General features: G+C 36.6%; 2 protein-coding genes across 9 annotated transcripts; both read right to left on the bottom strand.

Annotated features, from left to right (window-relative positions):
• Positions 1-4,212: 4,212 nt before the first annotated feature.
• LOC132635765 (peptidyl-prolyl cis-trans isomerase CYP95) lies at positions 4,213-13,438 on the bottom strand. 8 transcript variants are annotated; one of them, XM_060352278.1, is made up of 14 exons: positions 13,282-13,438; positions 11,641-11,760; positions 11,484-11,538; positions 10,428-10,516; positions 10,069-10,093; positions 9,564-9,602; positions 8,342-8,459; positions 8,101-8,228; positions 7,651-7,963; positions 7,344-7,453; positions 6,087-6,294; positions 5,096-5,992; positions 4,934-4,999; positions 4,213-4,856 (listed from the first exon to the last, which is right to left on the bottom strand). In XM_060352278.1, the coding sequence occupies exons 2-14, from the start codon at positions 11,713-11,715 to the stop codon at positions 4,556-4,558; spliced, it is 2,424 nt and encodes an 807-aa protein (XP_060208261.1). In that variant the 5' UTR covers positions 11,716-11,760; positions 13,282-13,438; the 3' UTR covers positions 4,213-4,555. The 8 variants fall into 8 exon arrangements, with proteins under 8 accessions (XP_060208261.1, XP_060208260.1, XP_060208259.1 ...); XM_060352277.1 differs by having other exon boundaries at positions 5,096-5,998; XM_060352276.1 differs by having other exon boundaries at positions 5,096-6,010.
• A 3,356-nt stretch (positions 13,439-16,794) lies between these two features.
• LOC132638335 (ammonium transporter 2 member 5-like) lies at positions 16,795-19,589 on the bottom strand. Its single transcript, XM_060355263.1, has 3 exons — positions 18,936-19,589; positions 18,180-18,465; positions 16,795-17,511 (listed from the first exon to the last, which is right to left on the bottom strand). The coding sequence occupies exons 1-3, from the start codon at positions 19,560-19,562 to the stop codon at positions 16,952-16,954; spliced, it is 1,473 nt and encodes a 490-aa protein (XP_060211246.1). The 5' UTR covers positions 19,563-19,589; the 3' UTR covers positions 16,795-16,951.
• Positions 19,590-20,291: the final 702 nt, after the last annotated feature.

Below are 20,291 nucleotides of genomic sequence, written 5' to 3' on the forward strand. Positions count from 1 at the left end.
TAATAAACAATTAAATATTCAGATAAGTACGTTAAGCTAAAAATAAGCAATCAATATATTTGATAAATAAAAATGCTGATATATTGTTTAACAATTAAAATTATCAAAATACCCACAAATTTAAAAGTATCTTTGTAAAGAAAAGGAGAAACGATGAATAAGAGGCGAAGGGGAAGTACGGGATTTTATTTTGGCAGGGTGTTTGAAAAACTAATAATAATATCAAGGATAAAATAGTAAAGAATTTGGTCAAATCAAAAGTGCTTATAAGCTGAAAGGCCATAAGTTAGAGAGGACCAACTTATTGCTTTTGACTGATTTTAACCTATAAACACTTCGGGGTACCCTCCCAAAGTAGAAAGCTTTGCCTTCAGCGCAAAGCAATTTAATTTTTCATATCAAAATTGCAAGACAGTGGCATCAAAATTATTTTGCTTGGTGAAATAGCATATGCACAACAGGTATACAAATATTTACAATGGATGTATGTTCATATAAAATTGAACAAAACTAGAAAGGGTCATAGAGGATAAAAGTAACATACACACTAGAGGAAAAAATTAGTGAGGTCTTTGGCCACATCATATATGTATATTTCTACATATATATGCTTGAACATGCTATATTACAACAATTGAAGGTGCTCTAAAGGAGCCAGGTAGCTTTAAAAAAAAAAAATCATAATCTGCAAGAACCAAGACAAATGTAGTTATGAACAAACAAACAATATAAACAGATGCTTAATATAGACGACACCAACTAGCTAGTAATAGTACCTAATTGATGTCTGTTGTTGCACTTCGGTCGTTTTTAAGGACCAAATGTCACGTCCTTAGTCTTCAACTAAGCGCACGTTCGGCACTTGACAACTCGCTCGCGTTCTTGCACAACTTGCTCACGATCTTGCTATGCTAAGTCAACCTAGATTACTACACTCAAGATCACTAAGGGAATAGTAATTGAGAAAGACCAGAGAAATTTGCTAGAAGGAAGCTTTTTATTATAGAAGACTTGATTGATTTTGCTTGATGATTTACGAATGAATGACCCTCCTATTTATACTACTCACCTAGGGACTAGTATGTAAATAAGGACTAGTATGTAAATAATAATTATTATACAAGTCCCTACATATTTACAAATAAGCCCCTATTCTAGAAATTTCTACACAACTAGATTATTCTAAGGACTTTCCATGCAATTTCATAAGGTTCTAAGGTCTTCCATGAGAAATCTCCATATTTCTCTAGAACCTTCTCACATAACTAGTCTCCTCTCCATGTAAGCATCCACATAAGCTTCTTACGTGACAAAAATAGTTCCACGTGGCGCCTAGGTGGCATGATGACGTGACGGGTCATCACACAAAGCATTAAAAACCTTCTGGAAGTGATAACTTTTACAAAGTTGAGAAACACGGAAGTCTAGTAAATTCATTACCTTATCAGGCAAAGCCTGACTAGCTTGTGGTTTAGTGGATTCAAAACCAGCAATTTTCCTTCTAGTGTTTTTTCAATCCTCAGCAACCAACCGCTGCTTCTAAACGTCAGGGAGTTGGAAAAGATAAAAGGTGCTTTCATTTAATTAGTACTCGTTAAAATAGGTCGAAGAATTGATTTAGTATGTTAAATCTTGGATATCAAAAGTTTAATAAATTAGTACTCGTTAAAATAGTATGCCACACTTAACTTAGGAAGAACGAAGCGAATTATCCTTGTTTAAGTACGCGAAACATTCTAAAATATTTGAATTAGTAAATGTGTTTCTTGCATTTCTGGAGAAAAAGAATAGGTCGTCAAACAGACATAAACAGTGGAGAGAATCCAATCAAATGCTCATAGAATTTCATTAAGTAGCGATTGAAATGTAGTTGAAGAGACCTTCAAGACGGAGTCAAAAAGCTACGAGATGTTGAAAATAGATATGGAGACTTCCGAATAAGCCAACCATTTAAGGTGTGTTCGGTACGAAGGAAAATGCTTTTCACAGAAAATGTGTTTTTGGAAAATAAGCAAATTTTTACTTATTTTCTCATGTTCGGTTGGATAGTAGAAAATAAGTGAATTTCTAATTATTTCTCATGTTCGGTTGAGTAGTGGAACATAAGTGAAATTCTTACTTATTTTCTCATGTTCGGTTGATTGGTAGAAAACATTTTCGGAAAATACCCACCTAAGCCCCACCAACACCACCCAAACCCCACTCCTCCATACCACACCCACCCCACCCACCCCCACCCAACCACCACTCACCCCACGCACTTCATCTTCACCTACCCCTACCCACACCACCGCTCCATTTAACCCCCCCACCCACCCACCTCCTCCCAAATTTTCTATTCCATATATTTTATTTTACTTTTATAAAAAATTTATGAAAAATGAAAAAAAAATTCTTACCCCTCTCCCGGCTCCCACCCCACACCAAATTTAACCACACAAACTTTCCAACATTATAAATTTTTTATAAAAATTAAATTAAATATGAAGTAGAGAATTCGAGATTTTTTTTTGGGGGGGGGGGGGGGGGGGGGGGGGGTAGTCATAGAAAACACAAAAAAAAACTTATTTTTGAAAAAAAACAAAATTAATTGTTTTTTTTTGGTGGGGGGGTAGTCATAGAAAACCCAAAAAAAAACTTATTTTTGAAAAAAAACAAAATTAATTGTTTTTTTTGGTGGGGGGGGGGGGGGGGGGGCGTAGAAAATCCACCCCAAAAAAAGGCCTTAAAACTTTTTTGAAAAAGAATTTTTTTGGAGGGGGGAGAGTGGGCGGGGGTGGTGCGTGGGGTTATGGGACTGGTTTGGGGGGGGGTGCATGGGGTTGTGGGAGTGATTGGGGGTGGGTTGGTTGGTGGTTAGTGAAATGCCACTGTGAACTTGTTTTTCCTACTTTGATTAGGAAAGTCATTTTTCAGGAACTTGTTCCTAAAGAAAATGTTTCCAAAAATTTCAACCAAACGAACATGAGAAAATTGGACCATACCAAACACACCCTTAAACTGTTGTTAAATCCATAAACAAGCAATAGACAACTTGGCGAACAAACACCAAACCCCACATTTTTTCAGGGTTTATATTTGATTAGAGAACAAACACCCCACCTATTGGGAGTTGGAACATATGACAAATCTTTAGAAAAATAAAAAAGTTCCAATTTGGAAAATTTTGTTAGGGTCAGGCGTCACCCCAACCAAGTGAAACCAAGATAATTTTAAAAGCATGTACAGAAAGAAAAGCAAAAATAAAGTTCGTGACATAGAAACCAAATAAATACCCTTCCAACGTTTGAGACCAGCAGCAAGTATCTTAGGGGAAACGAAATTACATCTCTCAACCTGAGCTTACCTAGTTTGTAGATATTGAAATAATATCAGCGCCTTTCTTCCCTCTCATCCCAACACAAAGCACAAAACTAAGAGAATGTTTAAGGTTAGCTGATTATAAATAATTGATAACTTTTGAGTGCGCCCATTTGAATTAGATTATTGTAAATAGGTAAAATATTTAAGTGTTGAATTGATTTTATAAGTAAATAGTTACATGTCCCAATAAAAATGTTGAAATTAAAAATAAGCACTTAATGTATTTGATAAGTATAAATGTTTTAATTGTTAAAATAACCAAAATACCCTTAAATTTTATAGAAAAGAAAGAACAATGAATAAGTTCGGGTTTTTATTATGAAAAGGGTATTTTGTGAACTAGCAAAAATATTGAGAATAAAATAACACGAAATTTGGTCGAATCAAAAGTACTTATAAGCCGAAAAGTCACAAGTTAAACAACGACCAACTTATTGCTTTTGGCTAACTTAGCTTATAAACACTTGAGGTATTTCCCTAGCTTCCCCCGCCCAAAGTAGAAAGCAAAACAGCTCTGCCTTCAGCTCAAAACATCTGCCTTACCCAGTGTAATCACACATATGGGTCTGATTATTTACATATTCATATCAGAATTGCAAGGCAGTGGCATCAAAATATTTTTGCGCTGCTGCTAAATGCAGTAGCCAGCGAGCTGAAATGGCATTCCCAGCTCTCCTTAGAACATTAAAGATTATCATTCCCACAGATTAAAAAAGGCAAGACAAGAATTACTTAAAATATATCTGAAAGAAAAAGAGAGAAGAACGCAGAATATCAATGGGTGAAAAAGTTCCTTGAGCGCGAATAGAAGTTCTGCTGCTGCAGATTCAAGCCATGAAAGACGTCAAGGCCAAGCAAAACCAACAAATGACTTACAAAATAGTCATGTCAAACCGAGAATTCCTCCGTGAAGGAATCCAAGATACATTGCATGATGAATACCATCCAATATTTTGTAAGCGAACAGCGTGAACATTACTCCCTACACCCATTCTACTAGCAGTGCATAACAAATTATTCAAGGCATAAATCAGACAAACCAAACACACAAGTATTAAATATCCAACACGTCGTCCACGCCCCACTACAGGGGAAATATTTCAATATGTCCAAGCCATAGTCGCAAAATGGTGAAAACCCAAATAAGTATGTCCAGAGTACTACCCAGCAACTACATATATGGTTCTACTCCTTATCCCGAATCAGGAGATCCATCTCCATAGGAAACTAGACCTGCCTTCCCAGGGGGACTCGCCGAGGATGATACTGACTTATCTCTGCTGGCCTGCTTTGGTGATCGTGACCCCCCAGATGATCTTGACTCTGATCGGCTTCTGCTCCGAGAAGGTGATTTACGCCGCTCAGCTGATGGTGACCTGTGGTATCTACCCACAGGAGAACGACTTTGTACGGGGCTTCGACTATAACGACGAGCTCGGTAACGCACGGGACTACGAGAGGGGCTGCGGCTGCGGCTTCTTCTGCCTCTGTATCTGCATTTAGGCAGTCACAGATTAGCATCTCAGACAGATAAATCTAACAAAAATAACAGATAACAGAAACACCATACCTGGGCGGCGTTCTTCCTCTAGGCGGACTCCTGTAACGCCGAGGTGATCTTCTGTATCTCGAATATCTTCCCAAAAAAGCCACAGGTTAATATGTATATTAATGAGAAAAATAATTCGATTTTAGTTTCCTGTAAATATTAAGAAAGGCATGTGATGTTCACCTGTCACGCTCATTATGACCATAACGGAATGGCCTAACAGGGGACCGATCAGGAGACCGACTCCTGTATCTACGGACGTAAGAGTAACGCTCACTAAAGCCCCTTCCCCTCCTGATGCGCTTGGGAGATCCATCCACCGAAGGGCTTCTTGAAGAACTCCTCCCACGTACAGGAGATCTTGCCCTACGACCGACACTACCAGGACTTCTTGAATAGCTGCGTCGATTGTTTCTGCTAGGAGCCCTAACTGGACTTCGGCTTGGGCTTCGTCTAGAAGGAACCCTACCTGAACTTCTGCTTACACTCCGTCGAGAAGACCTAACAGGGCTTCTGCTAGGACTCCTTGCAGAAGGCCTAAGCCTAGAAGGAACCCTACCTGAACTTCTGCTTGCACTCCTCCGTGAAGACCTAACAGGACTTCTGCTTGGGCTCCTTCGAGAAGGCCTAACAGGGCTTCCACTTGGACTCCTATAAGATCTAACTGGTGTTCGACTTTTTGATCTCAATGATTTCCTTGATGAGGTTCTGGGTGGACTTGGACTCGGGGTAAGTCGCCTTCTAGGAGATGCTGAGGGACTTCTGCTGCTCCTTCGTTGTGAATGAGCTTTCACTGGAGGACTCACGCTGACATTTCCTCCCCTCTTCCCTCTCACTGGGCTTCTACTAATGCTTCTTGCGGGACTACCACTGCCACTCTTAACCATGCTGTTGCTCCTCCTCTGTGAAACGCGACGAGGGCTTTCACTGCCACTTGGACTTCTGCTTACACTACGTCTGGATCTAACACTTGGGCTCCTGCTCACACTGCGTTTCGGGCTAACACTTCGACTTCTGCTTAAACTCCTCCGAGGACTAATGCTCATACTCCTACTCATGGTCCTTTTGGGACTTATACTCCTGCTCCTGCATTGACTTCTAATAAAATTCTGAATATGAAAGAACCATTAAGCATAAAGAATAAGTGAATAGCAATGAGAAATGAAGAATAAACCTAGATTTGCCCGGGTGATCATCTACTACATCAGGCTGCCTATCAACAGCTTTATCAGATCTATTTTCCACTTTGGTATTATTGCTTTGACGCTCTCCGTTTTCCTTGGGAAATGCTACCTCCTCTACTTCAAAAATGTCAGTTGCCTCTTTCTTGTGATGAAGAGAAAATGCTTCTCCCTCCTCAAGCGAAGGAGAATGATTTCCTTCTACAAAGTGTCCGCAAACCAGTTACCCACAAGCAAGTTACATCATATAGATTTTTCAAAGAATAAAGAAGATTGCAATATGACCAGTACAGATTAAATGTTACTTGCACATTTTAAATGCCAAAATTCTCCAAATAACAGATTTTCAGTACATAATCCATCTACTAGAAAGTGTGTACAATAAAAGCTTTTTGATGGAGATGAAGAATCATAAGTAGTACCATCAAAGAAAGAACTGTACAAAACCGGAAACAATCTTACAAAACTTCAGAGAGTTAAGAAAAATAGAGAAATCAAGACTTGACAGCAACAAGTGAAGGACACGAAAGGACACCGAGAAACAGAGAGAAAGGAGAGCTCCCGAAATTATCTAATTTTCATGAAAATCACAAAGTGACTTGATGGAATTTGCTGGTCGGTTGCTGATATCATAGGTGTATATAAAAGAAGATCGAACAACAGTGTCAATAACTCAAAAAGATTAACTGCAGACTGCCCCCCTCCTGAATTAGAAATGTTCACTCATAATAGGATTGAAACCTCGCCTGTTGTGAAACAAATTCAAAGAATGCAACTGCACACACTTAACACAGAACGTTGACTTGGAAAAGTTTCAAATAAGACTTAGAAAATACAATGATTCTGGGGAATCATGCAGTTACGCTTGTTATTTGAAGTAACCTTACACTTGCTTGCTTGTGAGTATTTTTTTTAATGCTACAGATAAATTTAACAATCAGTCGGAAAATTATTGTTCTGATTGTACAACTACACAAATTTTTCTACAGTTAATTAACTACGTTCTTGCCCATGGCCTATTGCTGCAATTATACTGGATGGAACCATCTTATGAAAATGCATGAGATTCAAAAGCATGTCAAATTCAGGTTCTCATCTTTTACGGCTCCCAAGTTGAGAGAGTTTTCATGCATCCAAAAGAGTAAATTCGGAATCACATATACAGACTACAGAATTGACTCCTGAACCCAATATGATCTAGGAGTATGTCTATGTTACTGAGGGCATAATTACAAGGTTCTTCGAAATACCTGTTTTCTTTTCCATACTTTTGTGCTTCCCTTCGGAAACACGTCTTAAACCATTATCCTCTGAACTATTTTCACGTCCACTCTCACTTTCTGAAAGACTCTCTGATGCCCTGTAAAAGAATATTGTAAAGAAAAGAAGAAAAAGAATTTTAGCCTCTTAAATTCACCCACATATTTAAGAGATGGCACAAAATCATTATCTTCGGAGATAATGAAAATATTCCAATTGTTATCACCCATTATTGAACATATGGAACTGCACAACTTAACAAAGTATGGGACAAAGGATAGAATGCTGAAGAGAAACCTTTTTGATTTGCGTTTTGATTTCTTATCACGCCTTTTGCGCCTTTTCTCACGTCGCTTCTCCTTTCTTTTAGCACGTCTATGCCTGTCTCTTTTAGATCTCTTCCTCTTCCTCCGTCTATCATCACTTGATGAGCTAAGTTCAGAATCAGAAGATACATCTGAGTCAGAATCACTATCAGACTCAGAAGACTCGGTATCACTATCTGTAGAGCTCTCTGATTCTGATGTATAGTATCTCCTCCTCTTTTTCCTTCTCTCTTTGGAGGATTTTTTGTGCTTCCCATTTTTCAATTTATTTAGCTTTCTCTTATCTGCACAAGGAGAAGTAAAATCAATAAAGCCTCATCACCGGCAGACTTTTCAATTAACAAAAACTACAGGGGAAAACAACAGTAAAGGAGTGTTTCAAAGCAAACTTCCATGAGCAATGAAACTTCAGAAGTCTCACCATCAGGTAGCTCGCCGCAATTGATTATCTTCACAGTTACATCAGGCTTTCCCTCTTCATTTCCCACATTCTCAATCTTCTTAAGGACTTCAAGGCCATCAATAAGTTTCCCAAAGACAACACATTTCCTGTAAAGAAAAGGTTAATGCAGCAATCCATAAAAGCAAACTTCCAGCAGAGTAGGAAATTACAATCAGCATCTACAAGAGGCACTATAATTTATTGAGAAATTATAACAAACCTGTCAAGATGATGGTCAGCCTGAAAGGTGATGGAAAATATAGAACCACGTGCATCACGATCAGCAATCGCCATAGATAGAAGGCCTTGGGAATCATGTTTTATCTTCGGCGACTCATCTGAAATATTCAATTGATTTCACTTGTTACAGTTTTCTCTCAAGAAATTGATTGAATTAATTAGTTCAAGATGTCACATAAAGTAATAAATCTAGAGGGCCCTGCAAATAATGCACCTCCAAAAGGTGATGCTAGACACATTTCATTTATACAATTGACGGAGAACTAATTACATATGAAGTGCACTATACCATGAACTATAAAACTGAGACCAACAAGATAGTTTTAATTTGTAAAGTATGCCCTCTCCCTAGCCATTATGTCCAAAAGTAACATAACCTACTACAATTGCCTGTGAAGCTGTGTATGTAGAAATTGATAAAAAGGATCCATTACTGAATCTTTCCAAAAGATTCTTTTGTAAGAAGATTACCTAGACCGAGAGAATAATTGAGGTGTCAATATACAACGAACATAAGATGTCTATATACAGATTACAGTAGTATTATTACCCATAAAAGTACAAACGGGCTTTTTTCTACAATAGAAATTGCCAAGTTTTGCCAATCCGCATTTTTGCCCTCATGACATTTTTTCTAGGTAAATAAATCAGAAATTCTACCATACAGCTGAATACTGTTCTGATCTGATAACCAATTACCTCAGTTCTGCAGTAAAGTTATAATAGATTTCCCTGGGATTGTTCTGAACAAAATGAACCACACAGAACAATCAAAACAAGGCTTAAATCTCTAGGAAAAAAAAGAACTGCAATTTAAATTTCGAATTCTCAAACTATTATAAATTAGAAAACCAAAAACAATATCGACAAAAGCACAGGCAACATAGCATTCATGTCCCCTACCATTATCTGAGAGGAACAATGTCCAATACCAATAGATTGAAGCTCCCAAGCAGCGTAGAATTAGATCAAAGTCAGCCCCAACCTTCACAGGCAATACAAAAGGAAACCCATTTTCTTTCAAGATAATTTTTTGCTAAAAGGAATACACACTGTTGTTTGCGTTTTGATTTACTATTCATTATATCTTAGTCTCCCAAAAATAGTAGGGCATTCATTCAGTAAATGAGACAATCATCAAGCAGTCATAAGATATGCAGCAAATTCCAGAATAAAGGTGGAAACAATAAAAGAGGTCTCACCTGGAAACTTTCCTCCATAGATACTTTCCCCATAGTTCCCTGCAAAGAAGTAGGCACATTAACTCCGGAACTTTAACCAGAATCTGTTGCAGTTTCCTTCAGCCTTGCAAAATTTGTTGACTAAGTCGAGAAATTCTTATATTTTAAAAAATGCATATGAGGATCATTTTCAACTCAACAAAAGGCAACACGATTTACAATTAGTAGAAAGACTAAGCCAAAAAAACGCATCGTCTTTGTCTTCATGCAGGTACCTCAATTTTGCTAATCTCATTTCACCAACAGATTCTTACAAGTTACAACAACGACATACCCAGTATAGTCCCACAAGGGGGGTCTGGGGAGCCTACAGATTCTTATTAGGGCAAAAACATAAATGGTCAAAACTAAACCCAAAATTAGGACTTTAGCTTCAACTAAGATTAGACAAACAAACACTGCATTTTAGCTGACCAACAGTTGAGTATACACAAAACTTAATGTAGTATGTTGATCAGGGGCATACCATCTTGTCTCAGCAAGTCACCAGCCTGCAATAGAGAAGGAAAAAAACAATAAGTTAGCTATTATAAAAGTACATGAAAACGAGCCTTATAATATGCCGAAGCTCATCAATACAGAGGACGAACAACTCAGGTAGCACAACCTTAAAACTACATCACAAGAAATGCAGTCGTGACCATCAGCCCTGCATCCTACAGCATAAAAAAGGATATCTGACTAAAAGAAACGCCTCTTCTTACCCGTGCTCAACCACAAAGCTAAGAGCTGTGTAATGGAGCACTTTTTTAAGGTAACTGTGCAATGGTGCACATTCAAACTACATGTCAATAGAACCAGTATACCCAGAACCTACAAACATACCTGAGCCACAGATCCCTTGACAATGCGATGGAAGAAGGTTCCTTTATAATGCAATGGTTTTCCTGTCTTAGAGCTGAGTCCTTTCTCCCCTGAAGAATAACAATTTCTTCCTATATCAGTTGAGGATACCACAGCACTTAACATGCAGATGGATAAAGCATCTATGAAAAGGAAGAAGACAAAGATCAGTCCCCACTGGATGACTAGTCATGTCACCAAATTATCTATAACATAAGGAACTAACAACCCTGGCACCTTGAACCACCAGCCAACAGCAACCAGCCAATACCCCAGCAAAGGAAGTTATTAAGGTGACCTGAACCACTTCTCTATAAAAAAAAAAATCCTTAGGAAATAAGTATTAAAACTGAGCTGACAAACTTCCATGAAGCGAGTTAACATCTAGTGGACTTTATCTACCTGTCACCTGCACTGCAAGTAATTCTTTATCCAAAAACTGTTTGCTGGTGAGTGTACATTTTCTTTTTACGTGGAGTTGCCACTTACTTACAAAATATTTCCAGGAAGTTCATTATCTATCCTCTTTTTTTGTCTTTTTTTAAAGTACAGTACTTATACTTCTTCTCATGTCAAGGGTAGTTACTTTATCATGGACAAGCATCATAAAAGAAAGTATTCTAGCACAATTAAGAGAAAATTCAGAGACAGCAAGAAAGATTGACAGATATTCAATATCTAATGGTATGTAACAATTTGGCACCAAAAAAAACAACTTTGGATCTTTCAAAAAAGAGAAGAACTAAGAATTACTCAAAGTGAGTCCCCAACTCCCCATTCTATCTGTCTGATAGAGTTTATCACTTATCCACATATTTTGCAGCACTAACCCAAAGCACTAACCCAAAGTCACGTTATGGAACCACAAGTCAAGGAAATACAAATAAGGTCTGAATGCAGGTCGAAAGTATGTTAAAGGGAAGAATTCAGTGGAATACGGGCAGGATAAAAGGTCACAGAATAAAATGTAACTAGAAAACCAATATAAAAAGCTTAGACTAATATGTGATACATGAGCAGCACTCTTATGTTTGTCACCTGTACAAAGTGCACGAAAGTTTTCTGCGGTTTTTGGAGCAACATCAGTGAAAAGCTGCAAATAAGAGAAATCAAGGGGAGTCAACTGTAAGTATGTCTCTGAGTTCTAATAAATATATTTAGGGATAACAAAGCCAGCTAGTTGACAGCTTGATACCTCAAAAACCATTCTTTCAACTGGGTCACCATCGATAGAAACATCAAGGAACACCTGTGGTTTCTTCTTACTCATGTTTATGGAACTTGTTACTTCACAACCTCAGGCTGGCAGGTATATCTTCAAATAAGAATTAGGGGAGTAAGAGCATGAGCTATAAAGAAGGTTGCAATTCCACTTGAGCTATGAAAAGGAAAGTTGAGTTTAAGGGGAGATTGTATAGCTGGTGCAAACTTGTTCACTTCAGACTTGACTATACTGTGCTCTATTAAAACAAAATTCATTTACTTGATACAAACAAAAACCAAAAAGAACAAATAAGAAGGCTGGCTGTTATAATATCTGGTGAAACTAACAACAGTTTTAACTTCACCTAATAACAACAAATTAAAGACATATATCCAGTAACATAAGGTTAAATTCAACAAACCACGCATCCTCTACCAAAAGATATGCTTTTAGTCTTTCGCAGCATGCAATCATCACAAAAAGGTTGGTCAAAAAGTGCCAAACAAAAAAAAAAAACTAAGGCCAACATAAGATATAGAATAGCATAAAGAGCCAACCATCAAAAGTAAACGCGCATGAATCTTTATTGCTAAACCAACAATTACCTTTAAAAAGTATAGACACCAACACCAACAAGAAGAAAAAAAAAGAACCGTGTTAACTCAACAAGTAATAAATCTTAACTAGTCCCATCATTAAGTACACACAGCAAACTGCTCACCCTAAAGGTTATACTCAGCTAGATTCACGCCCATCTAACAACACGTAGAAAGCAAACTTAGTACGCAGCACCAATTTTTTTTTGACAAGGTTAGTACGCAGCACCAATTGCAAAAGAGGACAAGAGGAAAGCGGCTTTCAATAGTATTTTGCCATGGCTTTTTCAAATTCGCTATTTTTCCGACCTGCTTTGAAATGTTTTTCTTGAGCCGAAGGTCTATCAGAAACAGCCTCTCTACCTCCCAAGGTAGGGGTAAGGTCTGCGTACACTCCAATGTTATCAAAAGAGAATAGCACAACAAGTTCTAACGGCTGTTGAGGCTTTCAGCGCAATAAAGCGTGAGCGCAAATAGAAAAAAAAAATACAAATATATACGTTTAGAACAAGTTTTATAATTATAAACACGAATAACAAATATATGGACAACAAAGCTGGAAAAAAAAGGTAAAGTGAAATATCAAACAGAGCAAATTTAACTCAAACAGATATGGTTTCAAAAAGAAAAAAAACTCAAAAATTTGGGCAAACGCCTCGTAAATATCCCTAAATTTCATCCAATCAGTTTAGCTAAGTTTTTTTTTTTTTTTTTTTGGTATAATTTGAACGATCTGCAAAGAGAAACCACAAATTATGATAAATTTCAAACACGAGAACAGCAAGACAAATCTCAACAGCTATGCAACCAAAAACCTCAATAACATCGACATTGCCAAAGCCCTACAAAGTACCTAAAACCCTACTGTTTCTCTTGTACCTAATCTCAACTAACACCAGCCAATTAGCTCAAAAATTAATCAATTAGACACAACAATTTGAAGAAAAAAAACACATATATAGCACAAATTCATAGTTAATTATAGCATAAAAAGGCGATATAATCTGAAAATTGAGCAGAGGAGAAAGATGGGTACCTGAAAATTAGACATAAAAAGAAAGAGCAAAAAAGATGTAAGGACGAGAGCGGCGATAAAGGCTATGCAGCTTTAGGGTTTCTACCTCACTCACTGTCTAAATTTATCTTTCTCCAAATTTTCTACTTTTGATTAAAATCTTATAGGGAAAAAAAACTATATTTTGGAAGATGCGAACATTTCTAGTTGGGGCATAATTGTCAATATACCACCCAAGTATACCCCACAATCCACATAGTATCAAATTCGAGTGCTTTTTTTCTTACAACTAGAATAGCTAAGTAAATTGCTCATCTTTTAAACTACTATGTTCACTTTATTTGTCTACTATACTAAAAATAAATTTTAAATTTTACTTGTCCAATTTAGCATATCAAAAAAAAAAAAAAAAAAAAACTATTTGTTATGTTTTACCTTTATAATTAACTACTAATTTCTCAAATCATTACACGAGAATTTTTTAAATGCTAATAGGCGCGAATATTATAGTAAAAAATATGCACTTCATTTATTAGGGCAAAAGAAAGCTTGCTTGGAGAGGCAAACCATGTGCGACCTGAAATCAGTTGGCAGCAGAAAATGAGAAAAAGATTGATTGAAGGCAGAGAGGAGCAAGCACTAGGGCAGAAGTCATTGCATTATGTAGTTGTTTTCCAGTTTTCTCAATGCTATGTAATGGCACAATGAAACTTCATATTTTGTTGTTTTTTTGTTGTGAATCAATCTTGGAAGTCAATGATTGATTCACTCCAGAAAGTTTTTGGGTGCTTAGTTTTTGTGGGTTGCCATGTATGTCAATGGCAATGAAGTACTCTTTTAGTTGTTGAACAATGTTTAAGTGTTTTGTGGGTTGTAGACAATGCTATTGCTAGTCATCTATGAAGATGTCTTATAAGTTGTTGATTTACATTACTTGTGTCTTGTGGGTTGCACCATATATTTCTAAATGCAAATTCTTAACGCAAGCAAATAAGAGCAAAATGCAAAATTCTTGACATATATTGTTCATTAGTAAGCAAAACACCAAGATGGATAACATTACATTACAATTAACCTACAGATTCCTAAACTACTAAATCTGCAGATTTCTTTCATTGGACAACAAACCCATCTCATAAAACTAACCTAACCAACTCATAATACTATTCTAACACAAACAAACAATATCATCACACTACATCATCTTGGCAACTACAAAACCAACAAAAACAACCCAAGAAATTAGAAGTCGGCTTATCAATTGATGCCTTTTCAACTCCAAGGTGTCCACTTTCTTCAAATTTGAACTTTCATTACCACCCTTCAACTCCAAGTTTGACATTTTATCCTCCAAGGTAGAAACTTTCTTCAAATCAGAAATTTCAGTAAGTAGCAGCCATATCTTTCAAATGTGAATCATTGCTAGACACTTTGTTGAGTTCTTGACTTTCAATACCACTCATATCCGTCACGATCTTCTTCAAATGGTTTTTTCCTTCCGAATCGAGTCCAACTCAATTTTTTTATTGTGGGTCATCACTGATACGTGAGGTGGAAGTTTATCATCGATCCAATCTCAATAACCACAAGAGTTTGACCCAGGACAACTACATTTGTAGAATCGACATCCACCGTTCTCAGGGGTCATAGCAGTAAAATGTCTTGCAATCAATCTGCGCTTACATGCACATGACTGAACTTGTTGAGGAGAAGAAACAGAAGAGGATGCCGGTATTTCAACAAAAAAGAATGAAACAAACAGCAATGTACCTGATTGATGGGGGAAAACTAAGAAGAAAATTGCATTTTCTAAGAACCGTAATAAGAAGAGGAAGAAGAGATAGAGCTGATTGGAAATGAAAGGGGTTCGGATAAAGCTGGCAACCGGTTCCAACCGGAACCGGTTATGGAACCGGTTAAGGAACCGGCCGGTTCCGGTTTACCGGTTTTAAACCTCAAACCGGAACCGGTCCGGTTTGGAGTGCTTAAAATCTATTTTTTTTTGTTTTTTGTATATTATATATATATATATATATATATATATATATATATATATATATATATTATAGTATTTATTTGTATATTGTACTATATTTTCATATGTTATACAACTTTATAATTAAAGTTTAAATATTTACTGACTAACAGCCTAACAGTAAGTCAGCAATACAGAATAGTGTTTTTCGTATACATATATATGTATAACTTACATATACTTATATATATGTATAACTTAATATATATATACTAAATATATGTATATATGTATAACTTATTATATATATATATACTATATATATATACTTAATATATATACTATATATATTTATATACTATATATACTTATATACTATATATACTTATATATGTGTATAACTTAATATATATACTATATATACTTATATATATGTACTATATACTATATATACTTTCGTTTTTTTTTTTTTTACCGGTTTAACCGGTCCGGTTCCGGTTTCCAAAATATTGGAACCGGACCGGTAAACCATTAAACGGTTAACCGGTTCTACCGGTTCCGGTTCCGGTTCCGGTTCCGATTCCGGTTTAACCGGTCCGGTTACTGGTTAAAACCGGTAAGGTCAAACCGGTTACCACCTTTAGGTTCGGAGAAGTTTTCATTTGATGTAATGGGATTTAATTCGAGCGGATGGGGATTTAGTAGGTAGATCCAGGTAATGGATTGGGAATTAGTTAATTTAAGTTAATTATAGGGATGACTAATGATAGGGTGCCACATAACAAAGTGAATTGATTAATTGGATTTTGAAATGGAGCCATTAAAAATAAGGGCAAAGTAGGTCCAATTGGTTGACGTCGGGGATATTTGGGAGCAGGAAGATAGACGGAGGGTATTTCTGTATTAAATCTAAAAGTTCAAGGGCATTTTAGGCCTTTTTCCGTGACTATAATGGTGTATGATTAACATGCCGCGGGGTAATTTTTATGAAGTAACCAAGACTAATGAAAAACTTAAGGGATTCATGTGAATAACAACAAAATATTAATTCTTTTGGAATTTGTTAACCACTATAGCATGCAGGGGCGGATCTACGTGTAAGTGAGGGTGTTCACCCGAACACCCTCGACAAAAAATTATAGTGTATATATAGGATAAATTTTCTGTATTTATATGCATATATTAACTTTTGAACACCCTCGGCAAAAAAATTACAGTGTATATTTAGCTTCTTTTTTTTCCGAACACCCTGAATGAAAATCCTGGATCCGCCACTGATGTCGCCCCCTTTTTTTGGTCAATAGCTAGTAGTTGTAAATTGTGATTGGAAAATTAGACTTGCAAATGCGAGTTCATTATGGCAGGAAAACTATTCAATCTCTAGATTGAACTTTTCACCTTTCTTTTTATTGGAAAAATGCAGGAAGAAGAAAAGCGACAAAAACATAATATGTGAACAAACAAAGCAATTTCCTTGCCACTATTCTTGTATAACAAGAAATTGAAACCTTGTATTTCTTATTATTATCACTTCCTTAGGAAATACATTTAATGAATGCCAAAAAGCCCTCTTGCAGCCTGCAGCTAGTGCGAAAGATGACTTAACATCATCATCAGTTATATCCCTTTGACAAAAGAAAACTACACCAAAACATAAAAAGAACAATACAAAAGAAATGCATCAGCACATCACCAATATTGTGAAATTATTTTCAATTAGACCATTTCGACCTGACTTCTAGACGTATTATAAGTGGAGCTAGCAGCTCTAGCAGTGTCATCATTGTAAGCTGAAAATCCAGCAGATTTCTCAAGTCTATCACCTTGTCCCCAAATTGCATAAGCTTCCTCACCATGTGCAGCTTCATCTCCAATTTCCATGTCTTCCTCTGACATTCTCAGTGGCACAATGAGCTGCACTATTAAACATACCAAGCTTGTCATCACAACGTTCAACACCACGACAAACAGAATCCCGAGAAGCTGGAGACCCATTTGCCTGAATCCTTTGTGGATTTGTCCATCGTGAAAACCATAGAAGAGGCCATAGTATTTTTTATAGTCGCCGTAGAAAAGGTAGCATAGCCTTGGGTTAGCAAAGAGTCCTGAGAGGATTCCTCCTAGGCATCCGGCCACCGCGTGGGTATGGAAAACAGCCATTGTGTCGTCCACTTTTTGAAGAAGCTCAGACTTCTTGTGTACTACCATCATTGTGAACCATGGGATAGAGCCTGAGCACAGTCCTATGACTATGGCTGCCCATCCTTGTACAACACCTACACATCAACATATATAAGGGTTTAAAATATATATTGAGTTTAAGTTTTATACTGTAACACGATCAATATAATTTATCATGTTATACCACGATTTACTCATATGCTAGGTTATCAGATCATTTTGTTAGAGATGGTTACTCTTAGTATAGGCAACTTAACTTGATAATGTAAATGTTTTATACATCGTCAGCATACAGTAACCTAAGCTTCTGATTATATAGTGCCTGAAATGACAGCAATGACCCTAATATGGAAGTTACATATTTAGATACAAATAAAATATAATGTAACGATATTTATTATGGTAGTTTCCAATAACTAGTACTTTAAGTTTGTGTATTATTAAACAAGTAAAACACGTTATTCCCCATAATAATTGTCACATTTGCTAGACAATTGTTGTTTTAAAGTACTTGTTACTTTAAAAAGGCAAGAAAGATGTTTGTCACAACATAGCTCTTTCTACAATAGAAAATACTAAAGTAAGTTCTATTTGTTACCATCTCTATTTGATTTCAATTCTCAAGATATACTTTTTATTCTTCATCTTTTCTGGCTTAATCTTTGTAAAGATAATACTGTTTATGAAAATAAAAATTTCGTAGTATTTTATCTAGTTTTAATATGTTTAAAGTTTATTAGTGAAAATAAATTTGTTCTGGTACCTGCAGCAGGGGTGATTGCAACTAAGCCAGTGATCATGCCCTGGACAGCACCAATAACAGAAGGCTTTCCAAAGAAGATGACATCAAGAATGAGCCATGTTAACAAGCTTGTAGCAGCAGCAACATGAGTGTTTAATACAGCCAAGGATGCATCTATGCCGGCTTGATATGGATCACCTCCATTGAACCCTGTCCACCCCATCCACAGTAGTCCTGCCCCAGCCAGCATCAAAAGTATGTTATTTGGTGGAAATCTCTCTCTGTCCTTTGTTGACCTTGGACCCACCTGGAATATTAAACAAAAAATAAAATCATAGGCAACCCTTTAATAGAGAGCTACAGTTTTCCCTTTTCATTTTCTTCCTTCTTATCCCTGTCCAGTTATTCCCTTCATTTCATTTCATATATATGGGGTTGTTTGACTGGAAGTAAAAAAGAAAAAGGATTTTTGTCACATCAAAAGTATCCTTAAAGTTTGTGGTCTAAAACATATCAAGACAATTCTATGGCTATAAGAATATGTTACTAAGGAAGTTTAAAGTTAAAGAACTTCCAAATATAAAAAACGTATCATTCTTTTTGAGTTCATGAGACTGCTAGAAACTGATCAATTTCCAAACGGGAAGTTTGTCTTTCGGTCAGAAATCCCAGATATCTGTCGGAAAGTTTGTCGGAAACAGCGAGAGTACATTTCCGACTGAAAGTCCATCGGAAATCTTGATTTTTCTAGTAGTGGGGAAATGTTTGTGTCTTTACCCAATAAGCAGCGGTAAAACCAGCGACCCCAGAAGACAAATGGATGACATAGCCACCAGAATAGTCAATGATACCCTCAACAGATAGCCAACCATCCGTAGACCAAATGGTGTATGCACCAAAGGTATAAGAAAAGGTTAACCACAATGGAACAAACAGCATCCAAGCATAAAAATTCATTCTCCCCAGTAATGCTCCCGCGATCAAAATCAAAGTGATCGCGGCGAAAACAAACTGGAAAAACACCATGGTTGAATTAGGGAACATCCCTAGAAATGCTTGGCGAAAGAGGTAATCTTGTTCCAACGCGACGTCCACTTTCCCCCATATTGGTATAAGTTTTTCCCCAAACGACATCCTGTATCCCCAGCAAACCCAACAAAGTAGAACACAAGCAAAGGCATACAAAGCCATGAAAGCTGAATTCACTGCCCATTTCTTTTTTACTGCACCTCCATACAGTATTATAAGGCCTGGTACACTTTGTAACCCCACTAGGGTGGCTGCAACTAGTTGCCATGCATTGTCACCTTTGCTCATCCATGGCGGATTCGCATCGTCCGGAATCAAGTTTGAAGGGAGTTGAGAAAAGTTAAAACCAGCTGGAGGAGATAATAAATTACTCATCTTTCTTAATGATCTTTTGTTCTTTCGTTGTTTAGGAGTTGAAAGGGAAAACAAGGAAAATGTTGATTTTAATTTTTGGATTCTGAATGGATTATATAGATGTGCCAGGAGGGCTCGAAAATATTACATTAGAGTTGATTCTCACGTCAAGCTGTCATTTTACAATGGTGTAGTTTTCTTGTCAATGTTTCTTTTTAGGCTTAATGCATATTCGCCCCTTAAATTTGTCCCTTTTTTCATTTTGGTACCTTAATTAAGTGTTGTTCCTATTGAACTCCTGAATTTGTCCTCAAGTGCGTCTATCAAACACAATCCGTCTCACATAGTATTTTATCTTCAATGTAGCAACATGCTAATATATATTATAATTTAATTATGCCACTTTTAGCTAAGATTAGCAACAATTGCGAGGGAAAAAAAGAGTAGCTATTAATTAAGTTGGCAATAGAAGAGCAGAACCAACAGAAACCGACATATCCATGACCTAAAGAATAGCTTATCACATGTTTAAAAATTACTCCACCTTAATTTCCCCATTTTAATTTATGCTTCTAATAAAAAATTAGATTTATGGGGTTTGATAGACACACTTGGGGATGAGTTAAGGGGTTTAATAGGAAAAACGCTTAATTAAGATGTCAAAATGACAAAAAAGGACAAATTTAGGGGGCCGCATATGCATTAAGCCTTCTTTTTATTTTAGTGAATCTATATGTCATTACTGAATTA

Source organism: Lycium barbarum, chromosome 4 (assembly GCF_019175385.1).
Source record: "Lycium barbarum isolate Lr01 chromosome 4, ASM1917538v2, whole genome shotgun sequence".
Taxonomy (NCBI): domain Eukaryota; kingdom Viridiplantae; phylum Streptophyta; class Magnoliopsida; order Solanales; family Solanaceae; genus Lycium; species Lycium barbarum.